General features: G+C 55.6%; 1 protein-coding gene across 10 annotated transcripts in view; it reads right to left on the bottom strand.

Moving 5' to 3' along the window:
- Positions 1 to 18: 18 nt before the first annotated feature.
- ABHD8 (abhydrolase domain containing 8) overlaps positions 19 to 19,740 on the bottom strand; it is a 26,914-nt gene continuing 7,192 nt past the window's right edge. For 7 of the 10 annotated variants that reach the window (XM_039515970.1, XM_039515966.1, XM_039515968.1 and 4 more), the window contains 4 exons: positions 5,269 to 6,016; positions 2,834 to 3,004; positions 2,077 to 2,293; positions 19 to 1,020 (listed from right to left, as the gene is read on the bottom strand). In XM_039515970.1, the coding sequence (XP_039371904.1) occupies positions 868 to 1,020; positions 2,077 to 2,293; positions 2,834 to 3,004; positions 5,269 to 6,016 (1,289 nt within the window). In that variant the 3' untranslated portion in view covers positions 19 to 867. Of the gene's footprint in view, positions 1,021 to 2,076; positions 2,294 to 2,833; positions 3,005 to 5,268; positions 6,017 to 11,790; positions 12,083 to 18,458; positions 18,533 to 19,660; positions 19,729 to 19,740 lie in introns of those variants that run through there. The other 3 variants (XM_039515973.1, XM_039515974.1, XM_039515965.1) reach the window with 3 other exon arrangements.

Here is a 19,740-nt window from a genome sequence, read left to right as displayed (position 1 = left end):
TCTCGGACAGCTGGTGTCAAGCAGATCTAGGGGCCCCGCCCCAAGGCAGGGCAGCTAGCTGTGGGCAGGAGCTGTCCCTCCATGCCAGAGCCAGGCTCTCAGGCTGCTCTTCAGAGTCTGGCCCCACCAGTCACTATCCTGCCATGCTCTGCTACCAGCCGGATGTGCGGTGACCAGTCCTCACTTCTCTGCCTCTTCTCGCCGGGACAAAAGCCGCACGCCCTTTAGGCTGTGAGCTCCTCGGGGCAGGTACCCTGTGTCAGGCAGGGTCAAGCCCACCACTGGCCCTCCGGCCAGGGGCTCCAGCTGCCCGGGGCTGGCACACGTTCAGCCGAAGCAAAGGGGGGATCTAGTTGCTAAGAGCTCCTGGGAAGATGCTGCCCCTTGTGGCTTTGTCCAGGGGGCAGAGCCATCCTCATTTCTTGGCTCCCCCTTTGGTGAATGGGGGGTGGGATGCCCCTCGGGCTGTACCTAGAGGAACAGGTCTGAGCCCCTCCCCATAGTCTCGCTTCTCCACCCCCTGCCCCAAATGGGGCCATTGCATGAGAGAAATTATACTACAAGGAAACAGGATGAAGATGCTCCAGCAGTGGCTGTGCCCTCCCAGGGAGTGCGCCCCTACTCCTGCTGCCAGCCTGCACACGCCAGCCCTGCAAAGACGCTCCCCTTGAAGCCACTGTGCTTAGCCGCCAGCCAGCCCAGCTTCCAATACAGCTGTACCCAGGGAAGGAAACAGCTCCATACGTGGGGGGGGAGGCTTTCCACCACACCCCCTCTGCGCCTGCACTCAGACCCCATCTCTCTCCACGTCGAAAAGTCCCTCCCGTCAAAGCAGCACCGCAGCCGGGTCACCACTTGCTGCCTGGCTTATTTCTTCTCCACTTCTCGCCCTTCCCCGGCGGGCGTCTCAGGCTCCCACAGGAGGAACTCGTGGAGCAGGGTGTTCACCGTCTCCGGACACTCCATCATCACCATGTGACTGCCCTCGTCAATCACCTTCAGGAACGCGAGCAGCAGGATCTGCGAATAGAGGACATGGCTCAGGACGGCCATCAGGGCTTATGGAAACTGGTACAGTCAGGCTCCTAGCCAGCAGCTCCCCCACACACAGCTGGGCACTAGCGGGGGTGGGGCGGGCAGATACCAGGGCTGAACCCCTGATGGTGCAAGGAGGAAGTCTGGAGCTGTCAGACTCAAGGGCAGAGCCCCTGGGGCTGAGGTCAGGCTCATTGGGCATGGACTGATTCCCTCCCCAGCTTTAGTCCTGGCACCCAGCTCTGGGCTTATCTCATTGAGACACAAGCTGCCGCGAGAGCCGCCCTGCCCCTGCCAGCAACACGTTCCATGCTGCTTGTCCCCGGAGGAAGAGGAGATAACGCCGGGCAAGGGCAGCTGAAGGGCTCTGCCTGTCTGTTCACACGCTGGCAGGCGTCCGCCATCGCTCACTCCCCAGCTAACCTGGGGGGGCAGGGTGACCTCCAGGGAGGTGACTGCTGGCCTGGGCCGCTGGCTGGCAGCACAGGAGCCAGAGAGGAGATGTGCCCTGAGCCCTCTCTGATCGGGGCAGGGAAGGGGGGCAGACAGTGGTGGGAGTCCATGCTCAAGTTGACCAGCTTGTGTTGCACATGACTGTCCACATGGGGGGGCTCTGCCCCAAGGACTGCATCCAGCTGGACCCCTACCCTGCCCCTCCGCCATGGCAGCCAGGGGAGTTCAAGGGAAGGATGTTGATTTGCATATGCAAATCAGAACCACATTTCATCCAATGGCTGCAACAGCTAGATTGGTCTAATGAGTGCTGGTGGGGTGAGGGCACATTGCACCTGCGGGATGTGTTGCTTCCAGCCCACTCCGGGTCCCAGCCTGAGTCAGTACAGCAGGGAGGGGGCTCACTGGGGGCCGCAGGGGAGTGGCAGAGAAAACCAGGTGATACGACCCCACCGGTCTGGTCCAGCACAGCAAGACGGGGGATGCTGACTACACAGACCAATGACCTGACGCCACGTAGCAAATCCCATCACTTCTAACTCACGCTGTGCTCCTCAGCCCACGCAGGTCTGGCTGCCGGTACCGTACCTCGGCCATCCGCTGATCCTCCTCCACTGGCACAAACTTGTCATGCATGCCGTGCACCAGCAGCACCGGCACGGTGAGCTCGGCGTGATAGACCTCGTCGCCCTCCGGCCAGTACTGGCCGCTCATCATGGCCCGCAGGACGAAGGAGGAGACGTTGAAGGCGTTGCCTTCCTTGAGCAGCTGCTTCTCTTTGGCACCCTGGCGAGCGAAGCCAGCCCTACCGGGCACACGACAGAGAGCGGGGCAGTTAACAGCATGGCCCAGGTCAGGGGGAGCCCAGCTGGGTCTACAATAGCACAGAGAGCTGGTGCAGGGAGTGAGCCCGGGCGATGGGCTGGGGAGGGAGAGCTGCCGTTTGCCTGCTGGGCAGACAGACTGACTGTGTCTGGGTAATGGCAGAGCCCAGAGGATCTCCCCCTGCACGTCTCTGCTCAGCTGGAGCCGGGCCCTTCTTGGGGCTGCGAGAGGCCGGGCGGGCCCCTGCCGTGGGTGCATACTAGCCCCTTCAGATGCCATGCTCAGCGGGACAATAGGTGAAGCTGTGGGGGGGGAGGGGGGAGCAGATGTGGGGAGCTGCTGCCAGATGTGGCTGCCCCTGGCCTTGTCCTGGCACCTCCCCAGTGCTGCCTCTGCCCTTGCCGGTATGGCCCGTCGTACTGAGCGGAGGTGGGGGCAGCTTTTCATGCCCCTCTGCAAACCTCTCCCTCCCCAGGGTTAATTTGCTCCAGCAGCAGCTGTAGAAGAGTTGGCAACTCACTTGAGGAAGCTCCAGGCCAGGCAGGGGGACAGGCAGTGAAGGATGCAGGTTGGCATGTTGAAAATGGAGCACAGGCTGGGCTCCAGCGCGGTGGGGCCGCCCCCGTTGATCATGATCACCTTGTGGACCAGGTCCGGGTACTCGTGGGCTAGGAAGGTGCAGAAGGAAACCCTGCAAGGAGGAGATGGGACATTTAGCTGACTGGGCTCCCCATACCCTGCTCTGCCGCTCACCCTTAGTCCTCTCCTGCTAATCCAGTCCTACTGGAAACATGCGGGATGACCCAGAGCCGAGGAACCCCAATATCTTTGCTCCAGCTTGTACCATTTCCTTTGCCTGGGACACATTCTGAGCCCCAGGGCGGGAGGGAGCTCATAGACTTTAAGGTCAGAAGGGACCATTATGATCCTCTAGTCTGACCTCCTGCACAAAGCAGGCCACAGAATCTTACCCATCCACTTCTATAACAAACCCCTAACCTATGTCTGAGTTATGGAAGTCTTCAAATTGTGGTTTGAAGACCTCAAGCTGCAGAGAATCCTTCAGCAAGTGACCCGTGCTCCATGCTGCAGAGGAAGGCGAAAAACCTCCAGGGCCGCTGATGGGTTTAGTCCCACACCTGAACTCAACCTTCCCTTGGGAGCTGCTAGGCCGTCTCTGCTCCATAATTACTGGGGTCTGAATCACACCGACGCTCCAGAGCTGGGCCAGGGCTGGCCTCTAATGAGTGCCTGATCCTCACTGCACTGTACATCAATCATCAGACAGCAGGGATGAGAGTGTCCATCACACAAGGACCCGGGTGGCGGCGCGGATGTGGGGGTGTTTCACCTCTGATCTAGTTCAGAGCCAAGATCCCTTCATGTTCTGCAGCTGCCTTTCAAACCTAATCCCCTTTCACTCCCCGGCTCTCTTCTAGTCCTGCCCACGCCATGAAATACCTCGGGGGGCTGCAGCGAGGGCCTGCTCCCGCCCTGCTCTTTGCACTGCTTAACTGCTGCCTAATTGACTTTCTTAGACTTACTGCTATTTATAGGGCCCTCTCCCCCTGGCAGGACAGGTCATCGGCGCTGCTTGTGAGCAGTCACTGCCCCTGCGGCAGCCTCCCCGGAGGTCACAGATGGGGGTCTTTGTGCAGCCTGGCTTCCAGCATTAGAGAGCGGAGGGGAGGGGAGATGGTGCTGATCATAAGGGAAATGAGCTTTCCAGGCCTCAGTTTAGACTATTAGGTGACCAGAGAGCAAGTGTGAAAAATCAGGACGGGGGTGGCGAGTAATTGGCACCTATATAAGAAAAAGGCCCAAATATCAGGACCGTCCCTATAAAATCGGGACATCTGGTCACCCTAGTTTAGACACTGGTAGATGATGCATGTTGGTCCCTGCCTGGAAAGCAAGAGCTGGTGGGATGAGCTGCCTGGCTCAGGAGCACTAGGACTGCAAGTGAGTGGCTGGGAGCCCCTGGGGCAGGATTGAAGCTGGACAGGCCAAGGGGGTGGGAACGAGCTACAGCAAAGTTCAGGTGCGGTTTCCCAGTTCAAACCCAGATCAGGTCTGTCACAAGCCCTTTGTGCGATGAGGTGGCTGGTCTCAGCTCAGGTGCCTGCAGCACAGGACATCCGCCCCAGCGGCCACTCTCCAGCCCTCTCGTCCGGCACCATGGAAAGCGACCTCCCCTGCGGGTGAAGCACGTGCTGTGGGGAGCCTGCGCAGGCTCCTTCTGCTCCCCGGGCAGCAGTGAAAAGGGAGAGCGGAGCTGACACTCTGGCACAGCTCAGCCCCCCAGAGCGCACGTTTAGGACCTGTGATCTGGGGCTGCAGACTGAATCCTCCGGGGGGTAGGGATCATGCACCAGTTGACAAGAGGCAGCAGGAGATGCACTGGGCTTTGCTGCAGCTGCTGCTGGGTTTGCAGGGTTTCCTCCCAGATTTAAGAACCAAATAAAAAATAATAATCAAGGGAGGAGGAAGGAGGCTGACCACTCCCAGCCACCCCCCACAGGGACACAGACAAGGAGCCCGCTGGGGAGACGCTCTCATTGAAGAGACAGGCCACACAGCTACCCTACCAATCAGAGCCAGAGCCACAGAGGTCTAGTTGCATTACTGCTTCCTCTGGCCTTGCCTGATCTATGCAGCTGCAACCTGGGCTGCTAGTTTCCTTGACGGGACAATGGGCCAGTCCAGGAGTGGCCCAGTGGTGTGATCCAGCTTGATGGGTGGGTGGGCCATGAGACCGGAGGGACCGATCTGGAATTGAACGACCTCTAGTCCTATCATCTTTCTTTCAGCTGCGAGTCCTGACCCACCCGCTGAGAGTGCTGAGAGACCCATTCAGTAGGGAAGACTATGCTGGGGTTGGGAGTTACCTGCCCCAATCTCTTCCCTCCTGGGCACCCGCCGTGCCAGCCTCTCTGCCGCCCGCCGGTGCCTTACCCATACGAGTGGCCTATCAGGATGTTCCTCTTCTTTGCATAGCGCTTGAAGACGGCCCTCATGTCTTCGGCCAGGGCGTAGAAGGTGTAGGCGGCCGCGATCTGCGGGGCGGAGCTAGAGCCATGTCCGGCCAGGTCCGGGGCCACCACCTCGTAGCCCAGCTTGCTGAAGAAGTCCAGCTGCTCCTTCCAGATGTCCAGGGAGCCGCCCACGCCGTGGATGAAGAACAGCACCACGTCGCTCTGCGTCCCCTTGCAGCTGCTGATCTGCTTCTTGCAGTCGATGTTGACGACCTTCTTGGGCTTGCGCTTCCGGCGCTTGCCGGGCGCTGGAGCCTGCTGGGCGCCGGAGCCCGGGTTGGCGGCGGTGCCCTGGGTGGAGGCATTGCCGGCAACATCCGAGAGCTCCAGTTCCATGGTGCTCTGGGGCTCCCCGGGGCCGTTCTGGCAGTGCAAGAGCTCGGAGCGGATAGCATCGCCCAGGTTCTCGATCACCAGCTGCCCGTTGCGGTAGAGGGTGATCTTGCGCTTACAGTGCACCACGCCCCGCTCAGGCCCCCCCTCGGGCCCCTCCTTGGGCCGGCAGGTGGGCAGGGTGTGTTTCACCCGCAGGACCCTCCCGGGCTTCACCTCCAGGAAGCTGTAGCCGTCGCTGGACTCAACGCTGTCCACAGGCCCCACCGCGTTGGTTGTCTTGCCCATCAGGCAACACATGATCCCATCGGCGATACTGGTCAGCATGATGCTTCCTGGGAAGGGGCGAAAGACAGGCCAGAAGGAGAGCTGTTAGCAAGGAGACCGACTCCCACGGAACCCCTCCGCGCCCCTGGGGCTCCCGTCCCAGGCCAGAGCTGCAGCGGGGTGTGAATCGGCAGCTGCGGATCTGGCCTGTCTCAGGGCAGGGAGAGCCAAGCAGCCCAGTGGGAGCAGGACACGACTGAGTCCGGTTCTTCTCTGCCCTGCACCGTGTGCGCTCGCCGTGCAGAGGGAGTGGGACATGCTGCCGTTGGGCTCTGTAGCACTTCACACACACAACCCCGCCCAAGTGCAAGCAGCGGGGAATCAGGCCACTGCAGCCAGAGCTCTGTGTCACCCTCGCCCAAAATCAGAAGAGAGAAATCCCCAATGTGGCCCCAGGGGGCCTGATTCTGCTCTTTCTTACACTGGTGTGAATCAGCAGCAAGTTGAGCCAGCGGAGTCGCCCCAGGGAAATGAGCTCAGAATGGGGCCCGCTGGCTCTGGAGATGTTAAGTGCAGAGTGTTAGCACAGATGCCCCCTGGCAGAGACACTGCAAATGCCCAGATGGGGCACTGGCGACGAGACGAGACGCAGCCCGAGACTCTCCTCGTGCTACTGGAGCCACCAGCAAAGTCACCTCAGTGAAAGTCAGAGGAGATTCAAGTCCCGTGAACAGTGTCAAAACCAGACCCCCGGTGTCCTGCCTCACAAAGCACAGTAACAGTCCCCGCTTCGCTGCTGCAGCCTTCCTGCTGCCCAGGGCACCAGACACATGCTTTGCAGGCGATGTATCTAGTCCCCTTTCGTCAGGACTCCTGGGCCTGACTTGCTGAGTGGCTGTGGATAAGTCCCTTCCATTGCTGGCAACTGTGATTAAGCAAGTCGGGTGTGACGCACAGCCAGCCTGGCCGGAGAGAAACTCCAGTGGCACTAAACCCGCATCTGGACAGCAACAATCCCTGGCATCTCGCAGCCACCCACACTGGCAGAGACAGGCCCCAGAGGAGATATGCATCTAGGTCACCACACACACACACGCTAATACTAGTCCTCTGCTCTTGCCTAGCGCCCACACACCCCAAAACACTTTACAGACACACTCGTTAATCAGAACTTACAACAAACATGAGAGCAGAGGAAGATTATTACGGTCACTGGCACAGAGAAGGGACTTACCTGAGACCACAGACCAGTCTGTGCCCAGCTGGCAGTTTAAACCTGAAACATCCCCACCCTCTGAGGAGGGGCCGATTCTGCTGAGAAAGGGTTAAGTGGGTTCTGGACAGAAAGAAAGAGAGCGAGGATCTAGGGTGTGGGCTGAGCAGGCCTGAGGGAGGAACAACAGGTGTAGCCAAGCCTGAAGGGAAGGCCTGAGCTGGAATTTAGGTTACTGCTAAAGCCAAATCCCAGGAAGGGGTGAGTTTGGAATGAGGGCTGGGAAAGGAACCTGCTCGCAGAGCCAGACAGCAAGGGGAATGTAAATGGTTTTTGTGACACACAGTTCCATTGCTGCTTCTGACGAATCACCCTCCCATCCCTCCACAGACACCCCTTCCCCCTCACCCTGGTAACACACACACCTTTGCTATCCCCGTTCAGCTCTGAATCAGCTCAAACTGTCAGGGAATCGTTTAAATCAGATTCTTTGACTTTTGCCAACAAAGAAGCTCCCAAAGAAGAGCACATTAAAAAAAATCTACATTTGAATTCTGGCCCCGGGTTAGCCGCTAAGGAAAGGCAGCTACCACCACCAACATATCTAGATTTGAATGGTCTGAATAACGCATCTCCAGTCAAAACCACCAGTACCAATATTGGGAGCTTGAAATTACAGGGAATGGAGTTCTCATAGACTCATAGACTTTAAGGTCAGAAGGGACCATTATGATCATCTAGTCTGACCTCCTGCACAACGCAGGCCACAGAATCTCACCCACCCACTTCTGTAACAAACCCCTGACCTATGTCTGAGTTATTGAAGTCCTCAAATTGTGGTTGGAAGGTTTAATTACAGTCGTTCCATTAACCAAGTCTGAAAACCATGTGGAAGGGGAGTTTGCGGGAGCTGTAATTATGGCTCCTCTTCCTCAGGGGGCGGGAGGCGTTCTTATTGGCACCCCAGCCTCGCCCCAAGGACCAGACCTTAGAACCTGAAGGCCCAGCTGAGGATACAGATTAGTGAGAGACCATCCTAGTCCGGGCCACCCCCAGTAAGAGGAGCCAGGCCAAGCCGACATCTGCCTTCACCATCCCAAACCAGCGATGGGATGGGGCCTGTCTTAGCCTGTGACCTCTCTGGAGCAGGGGCCATTTGGGCATTGCTGGTGTGTGACGGGGCAACCTGCCAGCCCTTTTCAGTCAGCCCCAGCCTGCTACACCTGCCTGGGCTGTGGGACTGAAAAGGAGGAAAGCCCAGCTGAGAGCTGGTTGGAGAGGAAGGTTCCTGCAACCTTGAGACTCCAGGTGGGAAGCCCGAGTCACTGCTCCCCAGAGAGGCTTCTGCAGGGAAGAGACTGCGGCCAGGTGGGGCTGGGAGTGGATTGACGAAGATCCCAAGTGGGGTGGAAGAACTCTTGTTTGGGTGGACTCTTGCTGGACTTTCGTTGCTATGGGGTGTGTGTGTGTGTGGGGGGGACATTTTGGCACCAGTAAGATGGATACACGGGAAAGTAGCTCCTATCTGCTGAGGCACTGGGATGCCAGATTGTGCACTGAGGGGGAATTCACGCCAGGGCAGGGAGACAGCAAAGTTAGGCTCCCATCTAAGTCACCCTGGACTGAAGAGGAATAGAGGCTTTATGGGTTTTAAGTGATACCTGGCCCCTCTGCACAGGGGTCAATTTCATCCCATATGCTTGGAGATCTGCAATCAGTGCAACAGCACCCACGTAACCGCCCTCAGTGCAATGAGCTCATACTAGCCATGCTCTCAAGTCCCGCAACCTGCCACCCTAGGAGGTGGGCCAGGGTCATTATCCCTGTTATTGACGGGGAAAGAGGCAAAGCAGGGATCAGAAGCTGGGAGTTCCTGACACCCACTCTAATGCTTAGCCCTCCGGAGAAAACAGTAGGTCAAAGGATCATCACCCACTGTTGGAAGAAGGACTAGGGGGCTGGTGTCATACAGTGGGATGGCCCTTTGAGGGGGCTTGGCTTGCACCCCCCCTGTGACTAATTAGCTGCCTCCCAGGTGAACAGTCTGAGGATCAGGTGATAAGATTCAGGTCACCTTGTCCTTGGCTAACAAGCAGCCAGCTGGGAGAGCGCGAGGCCAGCCCCTGTGGAGAACAGGACAGGGTTTAGCTGTTGGATTTATGTCAAACTGTTGGATTTGGAGAAGCAAAACCCAACACTGAAGACCAGGGACTGAACTGCTGCTGCTGGATGCACTGGCTTACGGGTGGGTGTTTGGTGCGTGTGGAGGGAGGCTGGTCCATGCACATGGCAACAGGCAACGGAAGCCCAGGGGGCGAGATGAAGCGCTCGTCTATTACCCAAGTTCATCTGTAATCTGAATGCCAAGAGCAGTTCCAGAGGGGATCCTGGGAACGTAACCTGGGTCAGAAGTGACTGACTGGCACAGCACAGAGACCCACCATCCCCGCAGAGAGAGGCCCCAGGGCCCAGGTAAACAGAGCAGATGCTACCAAAGGATCCACACCCGGTATCTGTGTCAGGTCCTGACCCCCTCCCTGCAGGAGCCAAACTAGTCCGGGGTCACGCAGCCTGTAGGACGCGGTCTCTGCAGGGGGGCTGGGGAGATTCCCCCTTCCACTGGGCAGGTTGAAGTGCATTTCTTCTTTAGCAAGCCCAGGCTGGTGCACTGAATTATTGATGCTGATGGGCTGTTAGGGCAGGAGAGCACAGCTGGATCCATTTCTGTGCAGAGGGGGCTGGCTTGTTGAGAGAGCTCCCCCAGCCAGGAACTAATGCCTGCACTTACTGCCAGCCAGCCAGCAAATCCCTGCAGAATGGAGGGAGGGAAGCGCATGCTTCCAGCAGGGAATTAAGCGTATAAATTCCAGCAAGGCTGTCAGGAGCTGGCCACTTCACTCACCACCTCACTTCAAACCCACCCGCCGGCAGGATGACAAGAGCTTTGTTCACAGACAGCAGGAGAAGGAATTAGTGCAATCAAAATAAATCCTGGGGGACAGGTGGTCTCGCGGTTGGACCAGGGGGTTGAAGTCAGGACTCCTGAGTTCTGTTCTCAGCTTTGGGTGAGGAACGGGAGCTGGAGGGCAAAGCAAGGGACTCTGCCTCAAGACTCTTGGGTTCTATGTCCATCTGCAGTCTCCCACAACCAGTTTAACCAAGCTGAAGATAACGACCCAGCCCTGCCTCCCAGCAGGGACTGGTGAGGCTACACCGGTTCATCTTTGTAAGGCACCGGGAGGCCTTTGACTGGAAGGGAGGAGAGGAGCAGGAGGTGACTATCAGCTCAGGGGAAGGGATCCAAAACTTTTTTACATGTTGGATCCTGTGCTCTGCTGCCCGTAATGGCCTTGGCATTGCATTACAGACCACCCCAGCGCCCTGCACGCCATCCAGACTGTATCAGCCATCCCCCACGCCACAGGGGCTCCGACAAAGAACATCCAAAGGCACTTGATGGAGAATAAAACTTTCATCCATCAGAAATAACCTTCCCCCTCACAGTGCCAGTCCAGAAGCTCTGATACCACGACGCTGGGCGCGGTACAAGAATCTGAGCAGAACAGACTAGATGTGCCAGATGCCAGCTCAGTATCAGCAGCTAGTCCCAGTAAGTGGTTTTGCCCAGCACAAGTGACTGGCCCTGGGGATTTCTCACCACAAGGGCAGCCTGTTTACTTCACGCAGCCCATCTGAGCACCAGTTCCCTTAGCAAAGTCAGAGGGTTTATGCAAGGGGAGTTTCCTGTCAATTCCCTTCTTCCTTTTGGGATAAGTAGCTACAATTCAGTTCTCTCCGAGTTCTGAAATCAAGGCTCAGAAAGTGGAAACCCCACACATATGCCACGTAACAATCTGGACAGCGAAATGTACCAACAGGACTTGACATGTCATCTCACCACAACTTCCTCCTGAATAGCTGACATCATGCCATTAGCCTGGATTGTGAAGTCCCCATTGGTCAGGGACTGTGGCCTAACACAACGGAGCCCAGACACTGGCTGAAACACACACACGCCGCCCCCTGGCGGGACCACAATCCAAATAATAAAACCATGGGGCCGCAGGTAGTTTTACCATGTTTTAGCTTGTGCCTGGTACGAACACACACGTGCACACCATATGCCAAGACCCACAATACATAGCACAAGTGCGTACGTGTCCCTTAATTCCTGAATTATATCCTGCAAAGATCATCCGAGGTACAATGTGCCCGATTCAACGGCACTTGTGTCACCTGTGCAAAGCAGGTGCATGCTGCTACCCGATCGGAGTGCACTCACTTTGCACGGGGATCACTGACAGTGCAAGGTAGAGGAGAATCAGGTCCCACGTCTAAATCTGCCACGTCCCTTTGCTGTCATGTCCGTGTTAGCAGAACCCATGCTTCCCAAGGGGACACATTAAAACCTGCCTCCTGTCAGGGTGACGGAGTATATAAAGATCCAGCTGCTGGACCCGCGGGCTCTGCTTTGTGCACTGAATACAGCAGCACCTCCAATGGCTCCTGGCCCTCAGAGTCATGGAAGTGGATCACTGGACCCTAAGGAATCCTGGGTCAGGCTCAGCTTAGTTCACATCTCCGCCCCAGCGAGGAAGAGGACACCAGTGGAGGCATTAGAGAACTTACCCTGAAAGCAGCCAGCGGGTCTCTCTCTTCCCATCACATGGTGGAGCGGCAGATCCCCGTGCTACTGCAACCCGCACACAGGCCAGGCAATGTCAAGCCAGTGCCCTTGTGCTGTGATTTCTGGACCCAGCTGAGTTCACGTCTGGGCGTCCTCTCCTCGCCAGCGCAGACATGCCCCATGGGCACCCGTGCAGGATCCAGCACAATCCCTAGAATGCCAAGATCTTTCTGGCAGCTTCCTAATCCCTGTAACTGTTAATAGCTGCACTAAACCAGCTTGTGTCATCCACCCCAGTTCTTTTTGCTCTTAAAGGGACAGCCCCTTCCCCGGCTGACACAGCAAACGGCAGTCAAAGCAGGAGACTTCCCAGCATATGAAAAGAGGGTTCAGTGGGGTAAGACATGGGAATAACTTGGGGAAATTTTGGGGGTGGAGCCAGCAGCGTAAACTTGTTCTGCTGACCCCCATTTTCAAACCGCTGGTGGATGGGTCCCCACCAGGATCCTGAGTTCTAGTCTCAGCTCTGCCACTGATCTGATGTGTGACCACGGGGGCGGATCATGTCTGCTCTCTATGCCTCAGTTTCCTCATCTGTAGTAGCCTTGCAAAGTGCTTTGATATCTATGGATGAAAAAAGTCACGGCAGGAGCTAAGCTGTATTATTAAGGATCAGATTTAAAGGGAATTTTCTCCAGCTGTTTTACGGTCCCCTGCCACAGTCGGTGTCTTGTGACCAGCAGGGGGTCAGTTCTGTCCCCACACTAGGACAAATACCTTTGGTGGGAGTTGGGGAAACCTCTTCTGTTTTAATTAAATGCATGTCAGGATCCTTACAAACATGGGAAAAGCGACCACAAATTGACCAAAAACCAGCTGAGAAACACCTGTGTCCTATAGAAATACATTAACCAACACCAGCGGTCAGTCAGCACTGCCCGGTGCCTTCGGCACTCGTCACACCCGGGGCCAAGTAGGTTTAACAGCCTACTACACAGAGATGGTAGCTTGCTGCACTCAGCTGCAGGACGATGAGGAATCGGACCTTCTTTCCTTCCCTGACCAAAGGCAAAGGGAGGTGCGTACACACCTTCGCTTGTTGGGAAAGGACACACCTTGCCATGACATGGCACTTACTGCCTTTATGATGAGCAGGAGACACTTTGCTCCGCAGTGCTGCAGGTAGTATTGGCCTGCTTTGGAAGACAGGCAAGTTGGTGCCAGACTTGGGCTGGTGATCAAGGCCCCATTAGAAGAGTTAAACCGACAATTTGCACCAAATGTCTCGCCTGGCACAGGCCTGGGGCCCTGTCAGAGCAGAGGACGGCGTCTGAGCTTCTGAGCAGTGGAGGCAGCGGTGAGGTATTGTCTGAGCACTTGCTCCAGCGCAAGACGGGATTGCAATTTCCACCCTCGCCCCTGCAACAGCGCTGCAAGGAAGCTGGTACAGGACAATGTGGGCATGGGGGAAAGGAGACTACCCCAGGGGGCCGGGAAGGACTGGCCCCAGCTCCAAATCTGGGCTTTGTTATGGAAATGAAACGGTGACAAGCCCCTTGGCCAGGAGTCAAGGGCTGAATGGGGCCTGAACTCCTCACCTACCCCAGAAGGGGGCTGCCAGGGCAGGGCTGGGCAGGGCAGAGGGCCCTGCCTGAGAGAAGCTAACCCTGCCACTGCCCATGCTGACCCTGCTCTGAGGGTAGACAGGCTGTGGTCACCAGGCAGCACTGAGCCCAAAGGGTTAATGGTTCAAACCCTCTTCTCATGCACCTCTGGGTCTGTTTGTTTGTTCTGAATACAGACAATAATTAGCTTAACTGCCTTTTAATTAAAGGAGCCCTCTGAATGAGCACAGCAGATCCCACAGACCGGCCTCCCTTCCCCCTGGCACAGCGGAGACGGACTGCCTCCTTCTGCCTTTGGCTCCCAGCACGAGTGGGGCTTCCAGCCCAGCCCTCACTCGGCTAAATCCTCACTCACCCCTTTGGTTCAGCGGGCTGCGGGCTTAGTAGCCTGGATGGGAGACAGAAGAGGCCCATCAGTACCAGGGTCACTTTGAGGAGAGTTTGCCTAGGTTGCTCAGTGGGTCACTGGGGAAACAGAGATTTCTGGACTGCCCCTATAGAACATATACCTCCCCCTGACCCCAAATAAATCCCTCTCATTCTGCCCTTTCCTCCCCTCCCTGTGAGGCTCTCAAAGCCATTTACACACTTGGATTTTCACAACACCCCTGTAAGTAGGGTATTATCGCCCCAGTATTACAGACAGGGAAACTGAGGCATGGGATGGGGAAGTGACTTGCCCCAGAGGTCACATGGTGATTCAGCAGCAGAGCCAGGACTATAACCCTGAAGTCCTGACTCCAAGCCCGCCGCTCTAACTGCTACAAGTGCTCCTGCCACCCTCAGTCTGGCTGTCGATTTCCCCCCTTCCTGCCCCCTCTCCCCCATCCCTCTTTGCGGTATCCGTATGTTATTCATCTCTCAGTGATCCTCTTTTCCTTCCTCTCAAGCCCAAATGCCATCAGAAGGAAGTTAATAAGGCCTTTGATCTGGCAGCACAGGACTAGGGCTCTCAGCAAATACTAATGGAGAGGCTGCAGCGGGAGCGGAGCGGCTAAACGGATAAAGCATCTCCTTCCCGCCTGCGTTTGCTGCGGCTGAAGAAACCCGCTTTTCACAGGCTGAGCTGATTTCTTAAACGCTTTTGCAAGGCTGCTCCTTCCACTGCTGCATGGATCCCGCCGCTTAGTCACACACACACATTTGCTGCCCTCATGCTGACACTGTCTTCCCCACAGCCAAGATGGTGTTTGCAGCTCCTCCACCGGGGGAAGCGGGGGAAGGAACCGTCTGGACCATTTTACCTGCCCAGGTACAAACCCTACTTTCCCGTGAAGATGGATCAGGAAAGCTGGGGAGGTCTCCCTTGCCCATTACAAAAATGTACTCTCCCAGGCAAGCAGATTGTTGTGTATGAGCCAGCCCCCACTCTCTTCAGTTCCCCTGAAAAGCAAGGAGAAGCTGTGACCATCAGGCTGAGCAAGACCCAGACTGCCTCAAGAGGAAGGGAGCGCTGAGCCTTCTCTCTGACTTGCTCCCCATGCACAGAGGGCAGTGCTCAGTCTTACCCATCCCTCCCTTCAACAGGGCTCTGCACCACCCTGGCTCACCTGATCCAGGCCCCCAGGATGCCAGATTCCCTACGGCTGTTATTGGGTTACAGACAGAAATCCTCCCTTCCCAATGCTCCCAACCCCTGCTGAATCTGATCTCCTGGGAGCTGTGATCATTGATCACTGAGCCTGTCCACAAGAATCATGCTGTTGCTTCTCTAGTTCCTTTCATACATGGATCTCAGAGCACTTTGCAGACATTCATGAATGCAGCTTTACTCACCCGCCACCTCCCAAGAGGTCTGTACTACCCCATAGTACAGCTAGGGAAACCAAGGCACAGAATTTACATAGTGAGTCAGGAAGAAAAGTGAGACCAGATCACAGGAATCCTGCCTGCCAGCTCGCTGCTCTAACCACGGGTGACACATGCTGAACGAATAACATGGCTGTTACATTAGCTGCAGAGAAGAAATAAATACAAGGGGTGGTAGAAATGGGAGTTTTCGGCAGTTCACTACAGGGACACTTGCTCACTCACATGGGGCTGACCTGCTCAGCAGATTCGGGGGTAGGGCACTCAGTCCTGCCCGCCTTCTCCCAATATTGCCAGTGGGGCTCTAATCACGACTGAGAGGGACCCCTACTGAAAACCCCAGGAACCAAATCATCCAAAGGCTTCCAAATCCCTCCCCACACATCAGAGTGAAAACAGGATGATAGAAACCAAGGCAGGGCTTGTCTATTTCACAACCTGCTGAGACAGCCCTTGGAAGATTTTCTCCCTAATTCTTCCCATTGTCCTGGGTGCCTGACTCCCACCTGGCAATGCTCAGCGTGGGACAGCGCTCAGCCATCAGCCCTGACAACCGGCAAATTAGCACAGCTGCAAAGCCAAGAGTCAGCTAAACTCAGCCTCTAATGAGGCTGGACTGCGATATGAAAAGGCAGAACGGAAGGAAGCCGGGTGCAGTGCAGGGAATCGTGGTCTGGAAGGAGACCCCCTCAGCCTTCTCTGCACTAGCCTCTTTCCTAGATTCTCTCCCTCTTGCACTGCTCATACTCTACTGAAATGGTGGGAAGATCAGTGTAGCCAGAGGTGGGCTACACGATACAGTGCTTATAACGCCAGCAGGAGCGTCCCTATTAGGTTCCCAATGTTGCTGGTGCCAGTGGGGCTGAAGCAGCGGTAACCATGGTGTGCAATCTTTGCTTAGATTTCCCTAATAGAGCCAGGGCCCATGAGCGATGGAGCCAGTCTCAGATATCTCCCTGGAAGATGACTCCACCATCCTTTCCCCTTTGCAGAATCTTCCATTTGCATGCTTTAAGCTGCATGCTTTAAGTTGCACATCACCTTTGTAAGCAAGGCATCATCCCTCATTTTACAAATGGGGAAACTGAGGTGCAGAGAGATGTGACTTGTCGAAGGTCACAGAGGGAGTCAGTGGCAGAGCCAGGAATAGAATCCAGGAGTCCTGACAGCCAGTCCTCTGAACTCCTAGGCTACTAGGAGCCAACACTCACCTCAGACCTCACCAGAAAGGTCATTTTCCCAGGATTTCCAATAAGGGTTTGAGCTATGCCCTCAATAACATGAGGTATTAATGATCTCCGTATGGGTAATAGGCTAGTGAACTTAATAGGATTTCTGGCTGATCTGCTAGAATTTGATTCATTTACCAGGATAAACTCAATTAGCCCATCTCGCTCATTTCCAGACCTGATTTCCTTGGAAACTTTCCATCACCATGTCTCAGGCAGGGACTCTGCTCAGGGCTGCCCAGAGGATTCAGGGGGCCTGGGGCAAAGCAATTTTGGGGGCCCCTTCCATAAAAAAAAGTTGCAATACTATAGAATACTGTATTCTCGTGGGGGCCCCGGGCCTGGAGCAAACTGCACCCTGACTCTGCTAGCTGGAGAGAGATTCACTGGAGAAGCAAATTCTCCTGCCTCTTCTCACCTCTTGACTACAGACACACAGAGCAGCTCTCCAGCCTTCTCACAGTTGCTACCTGTCCCCATGTGGCTCATGGGCCTTCTCGGTGGTGCTAGCCCAAATCCTGCAGCAGGAAGGCTGCTTGCGCTGCAGATTAGAAGCCAGATATCACCATTGGCAGCAATGACACTGCTTAAGTACCTGAGGCCAGCAGAACTAGGGGCCTGATCCAGAGCCCACTGAAGTCAGTGGGAAGGATCAGAACCTAGGTCCTTAAGGATAAGGGAAGCTGATAAATGCTTCTTTGGCTTAGGCCACGGATTGATTCTCAACCTCCCCATTTAACTTCTCCCTGCCCCCCTCCCTACACTAGGCACAGATCAGGGGTGTGTGTTGACCAGGCAGAGAGAGGCTGAAGGAGAAAAATATAGATCAGGCAAAACCAGATGTACAGAATGATGAAGCACCTTTCGGTGACAGAGCCCAAGCAATCACATGTCGGTACTGGGACGTTCTTTCCACACTATGGACTTTGAACAATGCTGCAGCATAGAAGGAGCCCTCCCCACTCCCCAGCCTGTTACTGACCTAACCTACTGACAGCGTCTTGGAGCCATTATCCCACCGCACACCACCCCTTTTCGGAGGAAACACTGCTTTGGGGGAGAAAGAGTTAACTGCACAATCAACCATAGAACTGGAGGAAAAGGATATTCCAGAAGGGAGGCAGGCCCCCTCTGAACAATACAGGGCTGTTTCCTCTGAAGCCTCTTCAGCTGGGACACCTCTGCTCTTATATACCCAGCAGGGAAGGTTACCGGGAGCCCAGCAAGCTGCCTCCAGCGCCGGCCTGCTGCTCAAACCAACACCCTCCTCTGCCCGCCTACAGGACAGGGCAGGGGATTCCTTCCAAGCCCCTTCCTGATGATTAGCCTGGCGCTCACATTTCAAGGGGTGACAGCCCTTGCTCGGTAAAGGAATTCATGGAAGCTGAGGGAAAGCCACCCAGCAAGTGTGGCAGATAAATACGGGATTTATATGAGCCGTTCAGCTGCGGATCTCAGAGCACTCCACTCGGGTGGGGAAAATAACCCAGCGAGTCAGTGGCAGGGCTGGGAACTGTCTCCAAGTCTCCCACCTCCCACTCCCCTGCTCCAACCACCAGAGAACTCTGCCTTCCTCAAGGGCAGCCAAAAATCCAGGCCTCTTCTCTCCAGAGGATGAAAAGACTGAAAATGAAACCTTATGGACTGTACAGAACTTTGTAAAGATGCTGGTAACCATGGCGACAAGCCCTGGGTACATTCATCTGCCATCCCCAGCACAAAGAATTGAGCGCTAGTTACATAATGCCAGTCACAACAGTGAGTCAGGCGCAAAGAGCGTTATATAAACCCCCTTCTCTCTGCATCTCTGCCCCCTGCATAACCCGCCTGGGACAGGCTCAGGTGAAACATCACAGAGAAGGGATGGAGCAGAGTTGGAATCCTCTGCTTCAAGCCACTGCAGGGGCCTCTGGCGTCCTCTCACTGAAACCCTTTTCATTAAGACTCTCGACAGAAATGTTACCACACGACCTCCAGAAGTCAAGCCGGTATCAATTCAGCACTCACAGTTCACTAAGGGCTCGTCCAGACTGCAGAAGCAAGTCTTGGGGATGGGGTTACCGCACGGTAGCCCCCAGACGGTGTTGTTACAGCGTTTGATCTCGCTTGTATAGATGAGACAAAAACATTGTTATAAGCATCTTCCCTGCCAGCCCCACAGCTTCCCCTGGAAAATGAGCCCTGATTCTGCAGTAGAGAGATGCCCCAGACCACCATAACGCTGATGGCTAGTCCTGCGATAGAAACAGACAGTCTTGTCTGCTCTCCAAGCCCAGGCTTGGTCTCCGAGCTCAGCTCTTGAGCCTTCTGCATTTGAATCCCTGCGGAGCCCCCTGACTTCTCTTCTCCCTGTCTTCCTCCCCCACTTCCAGGATGTTCGTGCCTGGCAGAACAGGCAGGCCGAGGAAAAACAACTTACTGACCTACTTTGAGCTGAAACGCCTTGAATTTTATATAACGTGATGGCAAAACATCACAGTCAGAGAAAAACAGGGCCGAAATGCAAAGGGTGGGCTGGAGGGCAAGAAAAATTGATCCAGTTAACACATGCGTGCAAGGCTCACAGTACAGGGGGTCGGTATGTCGCAGAAACATACCCACCCCCCAGAGAGGTGCTGGGCTAACAACCACCATCAACACACCTACTATGCAGGATACAAAAACCAACTGAAGACCAAGGACCAAACCATCCCCTATGCGGGCTGCTCCAGGCCAGGATTCGCAAGGTTCCTGACTGATCAGTCCATCAGGGACCTGGGTTTGCCAGCTCACAGCAGAGGAGGGGATCCCCAGAACTGCCTCCTGGCTTCTCTGGACAGCCACCGCAGCGCTGCCCCCCACAACCATGATTGCCCATCCTGCCTCTTTGGAAGGCTTGCTCCCAGCAGTGGGGGAACTAGTATAAATGAGAATGCCAGCAGGTCAGCTTTCATATCCAGCTAGTATTGCTGCTGATGGAAAGCGTTTTCCCCTGTCCTGCCCCCAGTGCAGAATCCACAGGCCAAAGGATGGGAGGGGGATGGAAATGTCCTTTCACAGCCCCTCTGCATCCTTAGCTTTTGGCTCATCTTTGCTCACAAAAGTCAAGAGGAGCGTCTGACCCCAACAGATGAACCAAGAGTATTATTCACTGGGGAGCATGTCTAATGGTTAGAGCAGGAACCTGGAAGCCAGGAGATCTGGGTTCTTCTCCTGGCTTTGCCACTGACCTGCTGCGTGACCTTGGGGAAACTCGCATCCCTCCTTGGTGCTTTAGTTTCCCGCACTGGCAGTAATATTTGCAGGGGAG

Source organism: Mauremys reevesii, linkage group 26 (genome assembly GCF_016161935.1).
Source record: "Mauremys reevesii isolate NIE-2019 linkage group 26, ASM1616193v1, whole genome shotgun sequence".
NCBI classification, from domain to species: domain Eukaryota; kingdom Metazoa; phylum Chordata; order Testudines; family Geoemydidae; genus Mauremys; species Mauremys reevesii.
The sequence above is the reverse complement of the archived record's forward strand: the minus strand, read 5'-3'. Positions and strand labels throughout refer to the sequence as shown.